Below are 14,047 nucleotides of genomic sequence, written 5' to 3'. Positions count from 1 at the left end.
TGCTTTGTCTCCATCTTGTGGTTAAATACTGGATTGATAATCATTAGTCAAATTGCCATCTCTCTCACTCACACACTCACACTCACACACACTCACACACACACGGGCCCCTTCCCTACTAGGCCATGAGCCAAAATTCCCAAATTGCGCGTTATGCATCCAAAGGGTGGTACATCTCTACTTTATAGTTTGGCATGATAACCATTGCAAACTCGTAGCTTAGTGGTGGTTATCATGCGTTGAATATGTGGACCCCTATATTGTCACCATCAAAATGTCCTAACAAATATATGGATAACTTTTGAACCTTAACTTGTGTCAAGACTAATGAAACCACTTTTCTGCATAATTAAAACATGGGAAATTGTTTGGAATGGTTATTGTACTTGTTCAAAACTTCTATATATGCTTAAATGGCATTTTAATGCAATATTTCCATCCCAAATATGATGATTTTGAAAAAAGCTAGTAAATATACCCATTTTAAAAGTGTATGCTGAGACCCAACATGTTTCTAATGGCAATAGAAAGCTGCCCATCGTTCTAAGCTTCGATTTGAGTGGTAACATGTGGTTGTACCTCCTGACATACTGTCAGAAATGTGATAAGTGATGACATGAGCCAGCGTCCCAAAATTGAGCTATGGTATCAAATGGGCGCGGCAAGGCTTGGTGTTTCTTTCTTTTCTCGTGGGTGGGTGGAGGGCACCCAGGCAGCCCAGCACCCCCCCCCCCCCCCCCCCCCACGCACACACACAGTGCCTCCCCCCCCCCCCCCCCCCCACACACACGCACACACACGCACACACAAGCTGAGAGCCCCTGATTTTGACCTGATAAATCAATGCACAAATAAAGGCACCTGCTGCATTTCATTTCATTTCATCCATCCCTCCATCTCTCAATCCATCCCTCCCTCCCTCCATCTCTCAATCCCTCCCTCCCTCCCTCCCTCCATCTCTCAATCCATCCCTCCCTCCCTCCATCTCTCAATCCCTCCCTCCCTCCCTCCCTCCATCTCTCAATCCATCCCTCCCTCCATCTCTCAATCCATCCCTCCCTCCCTCCATCTCTCAATCCATCCCTCCCTCCCTCCATCTCTCAATCCATCCATCCCTCCCTCCATCTCTCAATCCATCCCTCCCTCCCTCCATCTCTCAATCCATCCCTCCCTCCCTCCATCTCTCAATCCCTCCCTCCCTCCCTCCCTCCATCTCTCAATCCATCCCTCCCTCCCTCCATCTTTCAATCCATCCCTCCCTCCCTCCATCTTTCAATCCATCCCTCCCTCCCTCCATCTCTCAATCCATCCCTCCCTCTCTCCATCTCTCAATCCATCCCTCCCTCCCTCCCTCCATCTCTCAATCCATCCCTCCCTCCCTCCATCTCTCAATCCATCCATCCCTCCCTCCATCTCTCAATCCATCCATCCCTCCCTCCATCTCTCAATCCATCCATCCCTCCCTCCATCTCTCAATCCATCCCTCCCTCCCTCCATCTCTCCACTGGTCAGCAGCATGTGACTAATTAATGAAATACAGCAGGTGCCTTTATTTGTGCATTGATTTATCAGGTCAAAATCAGGGGCTCTCAGCTTGTGTGTGCGTGTGTGGGGGGTTAGGGAGGGATGGATGGATTGAGAGATGGAGGGAGGGAGGGATGGATTGAGGGATGGAGGGAGGGAGGGATGGATTGAGAGATGTAGGGAGGGATGGATGGATTGAGAGATGGAGGGAGGGAGGGATGGATTGAGAGATGGAGGGAGGGAGGGAGGGATGGATTGAGAGATGGAGGGAGGGAGGGATGGATTGAGAGATGGAGGGAGGGAGGGAGGGATGGATTGAGAGATGGAGGGAGGGAGGGATGGATTGAGAGATGGAGGGAGGGAGGGATGGATTGAGAGATGGAGGGAGGGATGGATTGAGAGATGGAGGGAGGGAGGGATGGATTGAGAGATGGAGGGAGGGAGGGAGGGATGGATTGAGAGATGGAGGGAGGGAGGGATGGATTGAGAGATGGAGGGAGGGAGGGATGGATGGATTGAGAGATGGAGGGAGGGAGGGATGGATTGAGAGATGGAGGGAGGGAGGGATGGATTGAGAGATGGAGGGAGGGAGGGATGGATTGAGAGATGGAGGGAGGGAGGGATGGATTGACAGATGGAGGGAGGGATGGATTGACAGATGGAGGGAGGGAGGGATGGATTGGGAGACTGTGGCTCAGGAGGTAGAGCAGGTCGTCCAATGATCCATGGGTCGGCGGTTCGAATCCCGGCTCCTCCTGTCTACATGTCAAAGTGTCCTTGGGCAAGACACTGAACCCCAAATTGCTCCCGATGTGCTGGTTGGTACCTTGCATGGCTTCCGCCGCAATCGGTGTATGAATGGGTGAATGTAATGCACAATCTATGTAAAGCGCCTTGGATAAAGGCGCTATATAAATGCACCATTTATTGAGAGATGGAGGGAGGGAGGGATGGATTGAGAGATGGAGGAGGGAGGGATGGATTGAGAGATGGAGGAGGGAGGGATGGATTGAGAGATGGAGGGAGGGAGGGATGGATTGAGAGATGGAGGGAGGGAGGGATGGATTGAGAGATGGAGGGAGGGAGGGATGGATTGAGGGATGGAGGGAGGGAGGGATGGATTGAGAGATGGAGGAGGGAGGGATGGATTGAGAGATGGAGGGAGGGAGGGATGGATTGAGAGATGGAGGGAGGGAGGGATGGATTGAGAGATGGAGGGAGGGAGGGATGGATTGAGGGATGGAGGGAGGGAGGGATGGATTGAGAGATGTAGGGAGGGAGGGATGGATTGAGAGATGGAGGGAGGGAGGGAGGGATGGATTGAGAGATGGAGGGAGGGAGGGAGGGATGGATTGAGAGATGGAGGGAGGGATGGATTGAGAGATGGAGGGAGGGAGGGAGGGATGGATTGAGAGATGGAGGGAGGGAGGGATGGATTGAGAGATGGAGCGAGGGAGGGATGGATTGAGAGATGGAGGGAGGGAGGGATGGATTGAGAGATGGAGGGAGGGAGGGATGGATTGAGAGATGGAGGGAGGGAGGGATGGATTGAGGGATGGAGGGAGGGAGGGATGGATTGAGAGATGGAGGAGGGAGGGATGGATTGAGAGATGGAGGGAGGGAGGGATGGATTGAGAGATGGAGGGAGGGAGGGATGGATTGAGAGATGGAGGGAGGGAGGGATGGATTGAGGGATGGAGGGAGGGAGGGATGGATTGAGAGATGGAGGGAGGGAGGGAGGGATGGATTGAGAGATGGAGGGAGGGAGGGAGGGATGGATTGAGAGATGGAGGGAGGGATGGATTGAGAGATGGAGGGAGGGAGGGATGGATTGAGAGATGGAGGGAGGGAGGGATGGATTGAGAGATGGAGGGAGGGAGGGATGGATTGAGAGATGGAGGGAGGGATGGATGAAATGAAATGCAGCAGGTGCCTTTATTTGTGCATTGATTTATCAGGTCAAAATCAGGGGCTCTCAGCTTGTGTGTGCGTGTGTGGGGGGGGGGGGGGGGGGGGGAGGCACTGTGTGTGTGCGTGGGGGGGGTGCTGGGCTGCCTGGGTGCCCTCCACCCACCCACGAGAAAAGAAAGAAACACCAAGCCTTGCCGCGCCCATTTGATACCATAGCTCAATTTTGGGACGCTGGCTCATGTCATCACTTATCACATTTCTGACAGTATGTCAGGAGGTACAACCACATGTTACCACTCAAATCGAAGCTTAGAACGATGGGCAGCTTTCTATTGCCATTAGAAACATGTTGGGTCTCAGCATACACTTTTAAAATGGGTATATTTACTAGCTTTTTTCAAAATCATCATATTTGGGATGGAAATATTGCATTAAAATGCCATTTAAGCATATATAGAAGTTTTGAACAAGTACAATAACCATTCCAAACTATTTCCCATGTTTTAATTATGCAGAAAAGTGGTTTCATTAGTCTTGACATAAGTTAAGGTTCAAAAGTTATCCATATATTTGTTAGGACATTTTGATGGTGACAATATAGGGATCCACATATTCAACGCATGATAACCACCACTAAGCTACGAGTTTGCAATGGTTATCATGCCAAACTATAAAGTAGAGATGTACAGCTAGTCAGAAAATCGAAAATAAAATTGCCCACCCTTTGGATGCATAACGCGCAATTTGGGAATTTTGGCTCATGGCCTATACTTCCTTCACAGGTGTTACCACTGCACACTAAATGGAACAGAACCTTAATTCGTATCATCGGTAACACCTGTGAAGGAAGTAGGGAAGCGTCCGGAAGTAGGAAGAGTTATTCTGTGTGCATATAGCCCATTGACCAGTGACTCTTCTTTCCAGAATAAGACATTGCCGCCCATAGAGGACACCACAGACTGTCTAAGCACCATGGCCTGCGTCTGCCGTGTCATGCTGAGACTCCGTAAGTGGCCTCCTTTCCTTTTCCTCTCCTCTGTCCATCCCTCCCTTTACCTCCTCGCACCGTCCCTATAGCTCATGAAACTCGAACACTTACACAATTACTAGTCCATCAATATGTGAAGATTTGCCCTTCACCTCAGGTTTATGTTAAACTGCCTCAAATTTAATATAGGAGTTGTTAGTGACCTGGACAGTGATTACAAAATGCTTGTGGTCCTCCATTGCCTCATTCTACGCTGTAAAAGCCAGGACATTTATATCAATTTAACTCTGAAAGTTAAAAGAAATAATAATAATGTTCTCTTACTTTTCCTTCTGTGTCCGCCGTAGGGAGTACCGCTGTAGGTTCACTAACACAGACACCATGCTCTTCTGTATGAGGGTGATGGTGGGCGTCATCATTCTCTACGACCATGTCCACCCAGTGGGGGCTTTCGCCAAGACCTCCAAAATCGATGTAAGCGCTGTAAATTAAATGCACACATACACACACACAGTGATCTACAAGAACCAAACAAGCCATATAGAGAGCATGCTTGCATACTGTATGCATGCACATATACAGTACAGTATGCACTATGTACCTGTGAAAAACTGTATTATGATTATTATTACAAAACATACATTAGACACTTTGGAAAATAGCACACAACGCGTCACATCGCGACACATTGGTGCTTGTAGATCTGCTATTTTCTAAATATTTGTAGACATTCGTAAACTTGAAATGGGACATTCTGCATAGTGAGTACTTTAATTACAGGACTGACACTTTTACTAAAGTTAAAGTACTATTTTTCCACCACCGACTGTGTTGTCTTTGTGCGCTGCAGATGAAGGGCTGCATCAAGGTGCTGAAAGAGCAGCCATCCAACAGTGTGGAGGGACTACTCAACGCACTGAGGTAGGGGGGGGCACGTGTGTGTGTGTGTGTGTGTGTGTGTGTGTGTGTGTGTGTGTGTGCATGCTTGCGTGCGTGCGTGAGAGAGAACAAGAGAGAGAGGTAGTGACAGAAGAAAAATATGGAAAGAATGACACGCCAAAGAATCTGAATCCGATGGGATCATACTGTGTAGACTGTAGACGGGGACGAAATGACCCTTTTAGTTTCCACATCCTTTAGCAAATATGAAAAAAGTGTTGGACGGACCTACGACTGCAACTGATGATTATTATTGTGGCAAAAGTCAAGCGTTCCAATTTTGGCAAGCTGTGAGCAGTGCATGCAAAAATGATAACAATGCCTAAACGGATTTCAATATTTAATTACGCTGAGGAAGGCCAATCAGGCCTAAACGTCAGAGGTAAATACAATCATGTGAAAAGGACATGAGTGCTGGCATTTTCTTCATTTCATCTAATATGTAATTACAATTGATAAATTGTATGCCGATTGATTAATCAATTATTTGATTAATTGTTTCACACGGGTCACATTTAAGTCAATATTTCAGATTATTTTCAATGTGGACCTGTACACGAATCTTGCCTTCTCCCTTATTGATTTGTTTCAGACACACCTCCTCAGGAGACTTCTAACTAATCAATATCACGATATTTCGATATATTGCGATATTGCCGGGAGGACGATACAAATTGTATCGTCATATCGTCGACATGTTGGCACACCCCCTCGGTTTCCAATGCGTCTCTCATGCACACATTTCTCCTCTCGCAGGTATACGACACGACATCTAAACGATGACAGCACTTCCAAACAAATCAGGGCCCTCCTTCAATGAGAGACGACGTGAGGGAGGAGAGGAAAGAGGCCACACAAAGGAGGAGCGGAGGAGCAAAGGGAGGAAAACCAACGCAAACGGCTGAAAAGGAAAAAAGAACAAAAAAAAACCTGTTTGTTTACAACGAACGAAAAATGGTCCCCAGGTTCACAAAGACCTGATGATAAAAAAAGAGGAAAATAATTATATATATATTGTCAGCTGTCCATCATTCTGTCTCTCATTTTATAAAATAGAAAAAAAGAAATAAAGACAAAAGCCAGGAGAATAAAATATAGATATATATTAAAGAAAAGTGCAACACAGGCGCCAGATGAACATTAGTTATAAGGAAAAAGAGGAGGAAGCTATATCGCAGAATCAAAGAAACATAGACTGAAAATGTATTCAAGGAAAAAAAAAGGTTCATATCCCAACGTTAGTTTGACGAACGTATTTTTGCACACACACTTTGAAAGCAACACTGTCTTCTCCACTTAGTAAAACTGGTGAGGTTTAACAAAGCCTCTTTTTCCGCCCCATTCAATTCCTTGAGCCTCGCCTGCGTCACCTGATGGAGGCCTGCAGAGGTGTGCCACTTCTCAAGGCTGTAGACATGACAGTGACGTGGTTTAGGTACTGTAGGGTTCCTGGCCTTGCTCCCTCAGCTGCACTGACCTCGGGCGACGCACTGAGCAATGTGATGGATGGATGGATGCCCTCCGGAGATTTGCTTACGCCTGTTCTTTTTTTATTTATTTTTTCTCTCCCGCTCCTCTTTCATCAGTGCAGCTGAGGAAGGAAGGTAGGCGAGGGAAGGACACGAGGAGATAAAGCCCACCTTTGACTTTTAGAATGCCTCCCGTTATATAGTCCACATTCCTCTTCGTTCATCATCATCATCAAACGATTAATTTGCATCATGGGATATGTGGGGTGTTTTTGTGTGTGTGTGTGTGTGTGTGTTTTCTTTTTTCATGGCACAAAAAAAACACCTTTAGTGTGCTGCTTGGTTCGTTCTCCACACAAAACCATTGTGTCGTTTGCCTTTACTTTGAAAAAAGGTTGTTCACTCTCTGTGGTGCTATTTTAGGACACAATAATTATAGCTTATAAGAAATCATTCTGTTCTAACTGACGCAAGACCAGACCACTGGACATAACTTCATTTAGCCTTTATAGATCAACACAAGACATGTGAATTCAGGAAAGCAATGACTCCACAGCCGCTCTCATCCATTCTGGGATTTTAAACGGGTGCATTTAAGGGTGTACAAAATAAATGTGTGTGGCCTGTTATGCGTGTCCCCAAGACGTGAGAGGACAATAGGAAAGGCTGAAGAAAGGGAAGAAAAAAACAAAACGCAGCACACTTACTCCTTCAACCAGTGCCAAAGCTGATTGGTTTACGCTCTTCTTCTTCTTCTTCTTACATTCTTCAGCAGCCATGGTGGTGGGAGTTTTATGCCGTTACACACGGGCAGATGCAAAGCTACAGTCTACCATTCATTGTCAACGGAAGCCAGCGACATGAAGATGCAATGATACATCCAACGTTTGTAGCTGCTGCAATAAGCTACAAATGCACCGTGTAGCTTTGAATCTTTTGCATCTGCCCGTGTGAACGCAGTCGCAGCGTTAGCCTTGTAACAATGAAAGAATGACCACACCACACATCATGACGCACACACACACACAGTCCGTTTCTCAAATTCTGCTACGTCTACCAAGTATAGTAATACAAGTATACACCCTCTCTCTCTCTCTCTCTCTCTCTCTAGGAGATCAGAATGTTTCAGTGTACATAAGTGAGGCTTTTTCCATTCTACCATCTATCATCCAAGACTATAGTTTAGTCTTTTCTTGAGGAAAAACACACAAACTGCATACAGTCCATTTGAGTTTTTTTCTTCTTTTTAGCGAGGCTGGTTAAGAAGTAAATAATTGAATAAATGGGTATTAAAAATGAGAATTTAAAACAAAAACAAAAAAAGATTCAAACAGAGATTCAAAAGAAGTGCTGTACTTTGGATGTCTATAGCCCTTAGTCTATCTTAATTTGAACTTATAATATATTTTCTATACAGGGGTATGTGCACAAGCATATTCTGTATAAATATATAGATGGCATGTTGTAAAAGTTCTGACAAGAAATGTGTAAATAAGGTGTTTCTATTCATTTTTAATTGTTCAGTGATGCTGAAATTGGGTATGTGTTGTCTCTCAGAATTACCATGCGTTTTGGCTTGGACCACTTGCCATAGTCATAGGTTTTAAGAATTCCAACTTCATATTGGCGAATGACTAAACTGAGGGAGGGGAGGGGCCATCATTGTTGGGGGGGGGGGGGGGGGGGGGGGGAGGCCTGTCCATTTGCTTGTTATTTTGTACATTTTGTGCAACAATAAACTTGTCATTTATTACATTCAACCATGGATGCTCTGTGTCTGCGTGGTTCCTCTTCTGTTTAGAATAAGCCTTTGAGTCAAAAGGCCCAATGGAAAAGAACAGTGCTATAGTAGCCTCGGAAACCCAGACCTTTTTATTTCCAGGGAGAAAGGTCTGGGACTGAGTCCACTTCAATTCGGCATACAGTAGCGCAAACGTCGATCACTCTCTGCTGATTTCTGATCGTCTGCACCTTTGTTAACTTGATGCACACACGTACGCACGTACTCACAGCCGTGGTTTGTGTTAAGTCACCCGTAAAGAAGTGGTTTTGACCCATTCCTAATGGTGTTGTACATGTACGTATACATATTACAGCTGGTTGAGGTTGGGGGTTCGATTCTGACCACTCTGCTGAACTAGATCTGCCTGGAATCTGATGGCACTGTTAGGCCCTGGGTCTGGGCACCTATAGGCTGCTAATGGGTCCCTGTTAGGCCCTGGGTCTGGGCACCTATAGGCTGCTAATGGGTCCCTGTTAGGCCCTGGGTCTGGGCACCTATAGGCTGCTAATGGGTCCCTGTTAGGCCCTGGGTCTGGGCACCTATAGGCTGCTAATGGGTCCCCGTTAGGCCCTGGGTCTGGGCACCTATAGGCTGCTAATGGGTCCCTGTTAGGCCCTGGGTCTGGGCACCTATAGGCTGCTAATGGGTCCCTGTTAGGCCCTGGGTCTGGGCACCTATAGGCTGCTAATGGGTCCCTGTTAGGCCCTGGGTCTGGGCACCTATAGGCTGCTAATGGGTCCCCATCCCGACAACCTTTGCTGCATGTCACTCCCTTAGAGTATATATGAATAGAGATGGCACCCGAGTTCTCCTTCCATCCACTTGCATTAAGTTGCTCAAAAGCACATGAGGCGATTTCACTCCTCCTTCCGGGTAGGAACAGAATGCATTCTGGGATGGATTTGCCCCAAACACATGAACGCGCTGGACGTTGACTATCACTATCACTATGCACACGTTCACGTATGAAACATTCGTTCACATGTCATGGACCCAATAACATGAACGTGCGCAATGATAGTCAACGGGCTCGAGCTGCAATGACAAATTCGGCCCATAGACTGTAAAGAAGGGTCTGATATGGACGTAAGATGAAGCCAGTCAGTCCTTGAATTGTAAATCGCCATCTTTCTAGATCTGTTTGGGCCCAGCAGGCCATTGGCTGGCCCAGACAACGAGGCGGGACTTCCCCCCTTCTTCTTATTTTGACTCGAACAGGGGGTGGCTCCCGATCATAGACTGTAACGGTAGCCACGCCCCTCAGAACATACGCGACTTTATGGTCATTTTTTTCAAAAAGAATATTATGACATGAGAAATGAGACTTTAAACTAGTGACTGGAAGCAGAAAGTATTCATGACCATGTCTAATAAGGTAATACAGTCTAGGTGAAGTTGGCCTCTATGGGGCTATGGATTGTTTTGGGCCCAATGACAGCGCCACAAAAGGCCATTATATGAACTTTCAGGAAGTCCCGATTTCCTTAGTGGCTTCACAAAATATCTGTCTGACTGCCCCCCTGATTCGGCCACTATGTCCATTTGGCCTCAGGGTTTCCTCCGGGTGCCGTCTCTATTCATATATACTCTAAGGTCACTCCCCATCTCTCTCTCCCATTTCCTGTCGGTCTACTGTTCACTATTAATAAAGAATTTGATAGTTGAATTCCCCCAGTGTTGATCTTTCACTTAAGCAAGCCATGTGCTAATCTAACCACAAGGGGGCAGCGTGAGATCACATTAAGGAAAAACTATATATTATACAGTCATGCTAACAGCACCAATACAAATGCAGTCTAAACATTCAACAGTACTGTTCATCAGTGTTGATTTCCAATACTGCTATGACGAAAAATGTTCGTCGACTAAAACTAAATATGTTGACAATTTCGTCAAACAAAAACAAACAAAAAAAAAACGACAGAAAAATGTTAGGAAGGGACGAGTGGACATGAGATCCAGTATAAGTAAAAGACAAGTAATTTGAGTTACTCTTGGTTGCATGCTGAAAATAGCTGATCTACAAGCTCACAACGTTGTGAGCTTGTAGATCGGCTATTTTCAGCAAGTGTAAAATCAGCCATTACGACGCCATCAAGTCCTGCCAAAATACATTTTAGTCGAATAAATCAATTGTAGATTTAGTCAAATAAAATCTTATGATATTTAGTAGACTAAAACTAGATTTACACTAAAATGTGACCAAAAGGAAATGAAAACTATTCAAGAGACTATGACTAAAACTAAAATCAAAATGTGCTGCCAAAAACAACAGTACTGTTCATTTCCTGACCTTGTGGAACTGTACAGACAAAACAAGCTGTGACATTCTCTGAGCCAGTCAAAACGTCCTCATTCAGTCATGTTTTGTATCGGGACATGGCTGATAAGCTTTATTCAATAAGAGCCAGGAAGGTGTCTTGTCTTCTCTGACTGGTACAGTCAATACCGCTTACAAAACACATAAAACTTTGTCCACAAATAAAAACTAGACTAAAATGTTTGCAAGGGACTAGTGGACAAAACGCCCAGTATAAGTAAAGGACAAGTCATTTTACACCTGGTTGCATGCTGAAAATAGACGATCCACAAGCTCTGCGACACACTGTGAGCTTGTAGATCGGCCATTATCAGCAAGTGTAAAATCAGCCATTACGACGGCATCAAAGCCCGCCAAAACACGTTATTCGACTAAATGAACTGTAGATTTAGTCGACTAAAATCTTATGATATTTCGTCAACTAAAACTAGACTAACACTACAATATTCCAGGTGACAAAAATGTGACTAAAACTAAACGAAAGCTATTGAAAAAACTATGACTAAAACTTAAGCATTAGCCTGGAATTGCTGTACAGTATGTGAGTGTTGGAATGCGTAAAGTAGGGCAGGGGGACACAGGAGAGGGTGCGAGAAGTTATATATGGAAAAGAGAACAGCGACCAGGCCCAAATGTACCATCTTGTAGGGGTAACGCTGGCCCAGTCCACTGTTGCAAGGGGGATGCAACCAACTCCAAATGAACATGATGATAATGGGAGGTGGAACGTGTCAAGATAGCAGGCAAATTCCTCCCTAATAGCGGAGGGGTAGATGATGGGGAGAGAGAAGGGGACGGAAAACAGAGAAAGCATCAGTAAGCAAGAATACCACACGGTAAATACATCAAATGCATGGAAATACAGTAAGTAAGCTAAGAACCTAACATCCGTCTACAAGTAGAATATCTATGAAACTATAAGTATACACTATAGAATGCCATGTCTACATAATATACTATCTATTCTAAATCAGTGGTTCCCAAAGTGGGGTCCAGCTAAATGATAGTTTGGAACCAAAGTGGACCCTTATGGGTCTGGAACTCTGACTTCTGAGTGTACACAAATGGAACCAAACGGACCCTACACACCTATCACTGCTATAGAGCCGTACAAATCTTCTCTTATGGGGGTCTATGGCATATCTTTTCAAATGGGGGTCCGTTTCCGGAACCTGTTCCATCACACTGTCAGAGCTGGTATGTTATGTGGACTTCACTTCTGCTATACAATTACAATACCAGTGGTTCTAGTCTCAAGCAGGGGAAACTATGTGCATGGCGGATCACTCTTCAACTGGATGTCTCCAACAGTCAAGGCAGCTCGGATAATCCAAAGGTTCCCCTGGAATGTTGCGCAAATTTGAGGTTTTCCACTTTGTTGGCTTAAGTCCTTTGTCTGTTAAGTTTGTAAGCTGCCACAGGGCTTGGCCCGGGGAAACAGTTTAACCGTTAACTGCCCTGGAAAGGGAACACCTTATCAGACAAACTGTAATCAACGTATTCAAAAGCGGTTTCCCTCCCTTTGACGAACCTACCGCCTTTCATAAGAGTTGAGACAGCCCACGCGGACAGTCCCTCTCTCTCTCTCGGTTTATTATCACACACACCTACAGTAATAGATAACTCAACATAACAGCCACTATATCAACAGACATTGTTCTGTGCAGAAATGCAAATCAGCTTTGTTATTACCAACAGTTACCAACTGCCACTCCACCCGCACCACACAAACATAACTTCACATTAGCAACTCTGAGTGCACACCTGCGTGTGTGTGTGTGTGTGTGTGTGTTTGTGTGTGTACTGGTACAATGATGGGCAATGCATTTTTATATTGTGTAACAGTGACTTTTGGAGGCAGTAAAAGTATTGAAAATTACTTAAAATGGGCACTTTTGTCAAGTATCAGTAACAGTTTAGTTTAGTATATAGAATGACTCAGTCGAATGGAAGGTTGTGTTTTTGTCCATAAATCTACATGATCACCAATGCAGCTCAGTAGAATATAGAGAAATTCACGTATAAAATACAGATGATGCATGTGTACCATATGGATAAAGTCCTTCACGCAGCTGGAGCGAGTTCGATTCTGACTGGAGGTCCTTTGCTGCCTGTGTCAAGGTTCAAGGTCAAGGTTGTACTTTATTGTTACATCTTGTGTACAGGTAGTACGGTACAGAAGAGTAAAACTTATTTTTGTTTGGCTTCCTTCAGACAACATAACTGTGCTTCTCTCCGCTGCCTTTCCTGTCTCTCTGCACAGTCACTAAGAATAAAGCCAATATTCCTCCACCAACCCACCAAAAAATGTCTTTAAAACATCAATTTATCCCACCGTAAAAAATAAAAAAGGTTGTTTTTTTGCTTGCGACCGGAGGTCACATAACTGTGAAACCTTGCGTTTTTGCCTCGACATCGAACTCACTCAATCTGTCACTCACCAATCCCCATATACGGGAATGTCCCCATATATGGTCACGCATTGTGATATCACGTCTAGTCACGTCTCCAAGACAAGCTATATATGGCCATGAAGCCTGATTGTGACATCACGTCTAGTCACGTCTCTGAGACACACTATATAAATATATATATATATGGCCATGAACCCTGGCCATGGCCATGAACCCTTGTCCATACCTGTTTTTCATTGTGCATTTCTTGGTCAAAGTTGATCCCATGCCAAAGCGACAGCACTCGCCCAGCAGTCTGCCGTCACCAGGCGGCGCCGCCGGCGGATGAGTGCACACGGCGATCTGCTCCGGCAGTACGACGAGACTGCCGACGAGCGCCGCCGCCGTCTGGCCAGGGAACGCCAGAGGCGCCGCCGTCAGATGACGGGCCTGGCCCAAAGTTATTTGTGCAGTCTCGCCTGGCAGCCATATCCTGATCTGACCTCATCACACCCTGTACACTCAAGACACGCTCCATATAATGGTCAGTGCACGGGCATCGCTTCTCGCCCTCATGGCGTCTTACTGGTAATATAGGCTTCCATCAGTGCAGTTCCATTAACAAACACCCCTAGAGACCTGTTCCATTAACAAACACCCCTAGAGACCTGTTCCATTAACAAACACCCCTAGAGACCTGTTCCATTAACAAACACCCCT

General features: G+C 45.6%; 1 protein-coding gene across 1 annotated transcript in view; it reads left to right on the top strand.

The window, feature by feature from the left end:
- Positions 1 to 8,454, top strand: part of fam49al (family with sequence similarity 49 member A, like) — a 28,478-nt gene extending 20,024 nt beyond the window's left edge. Inside the window, exons 8-11 of the mRNA XM_083774115.1 lie at positions 4,360 to 4,445; positions 4,771 to 4,897; positions 5,274 to 5,344; positions 6,119 to 8,454. Coding sequence (XP_083630241.1) covers positions 4,360 to 4,445; positions 4,771 to 4,897; positions 5,274 to 5,344; positions 6,119 to 6,182 — 348 coding nt within the window. The 3' untranslated portion in view covers positions 6,183 to 8,454. The remainder of the gene's footprint in view (positions 1 to 4,359; positions 4,446 to 4,770; positions 4,898 to 5,273; positions 5,345 to 6,118) is intronic.
- Positions 8,455 to 14,047: the final 5,593 nt, after the last annotated feature.

Source organism: Protomyctophum parallelum (genome assembly GCF_964188405.1).
Source record: "Protomyctophum parallelum genome assembly, chromosome: 1".
Taxonomy (NCBI): domain Eukaryota; kingdom Metazoa; phylum Chordata; class Actinopteri; order Myctophiformes; family Myctophidae; genus Protomyctophum; species Protomyctophum parallelum.
Note: the sequence above shows the minus strand (reverse complement) of the source record. Positions and strands in the feature narration are given on the sequence as shown.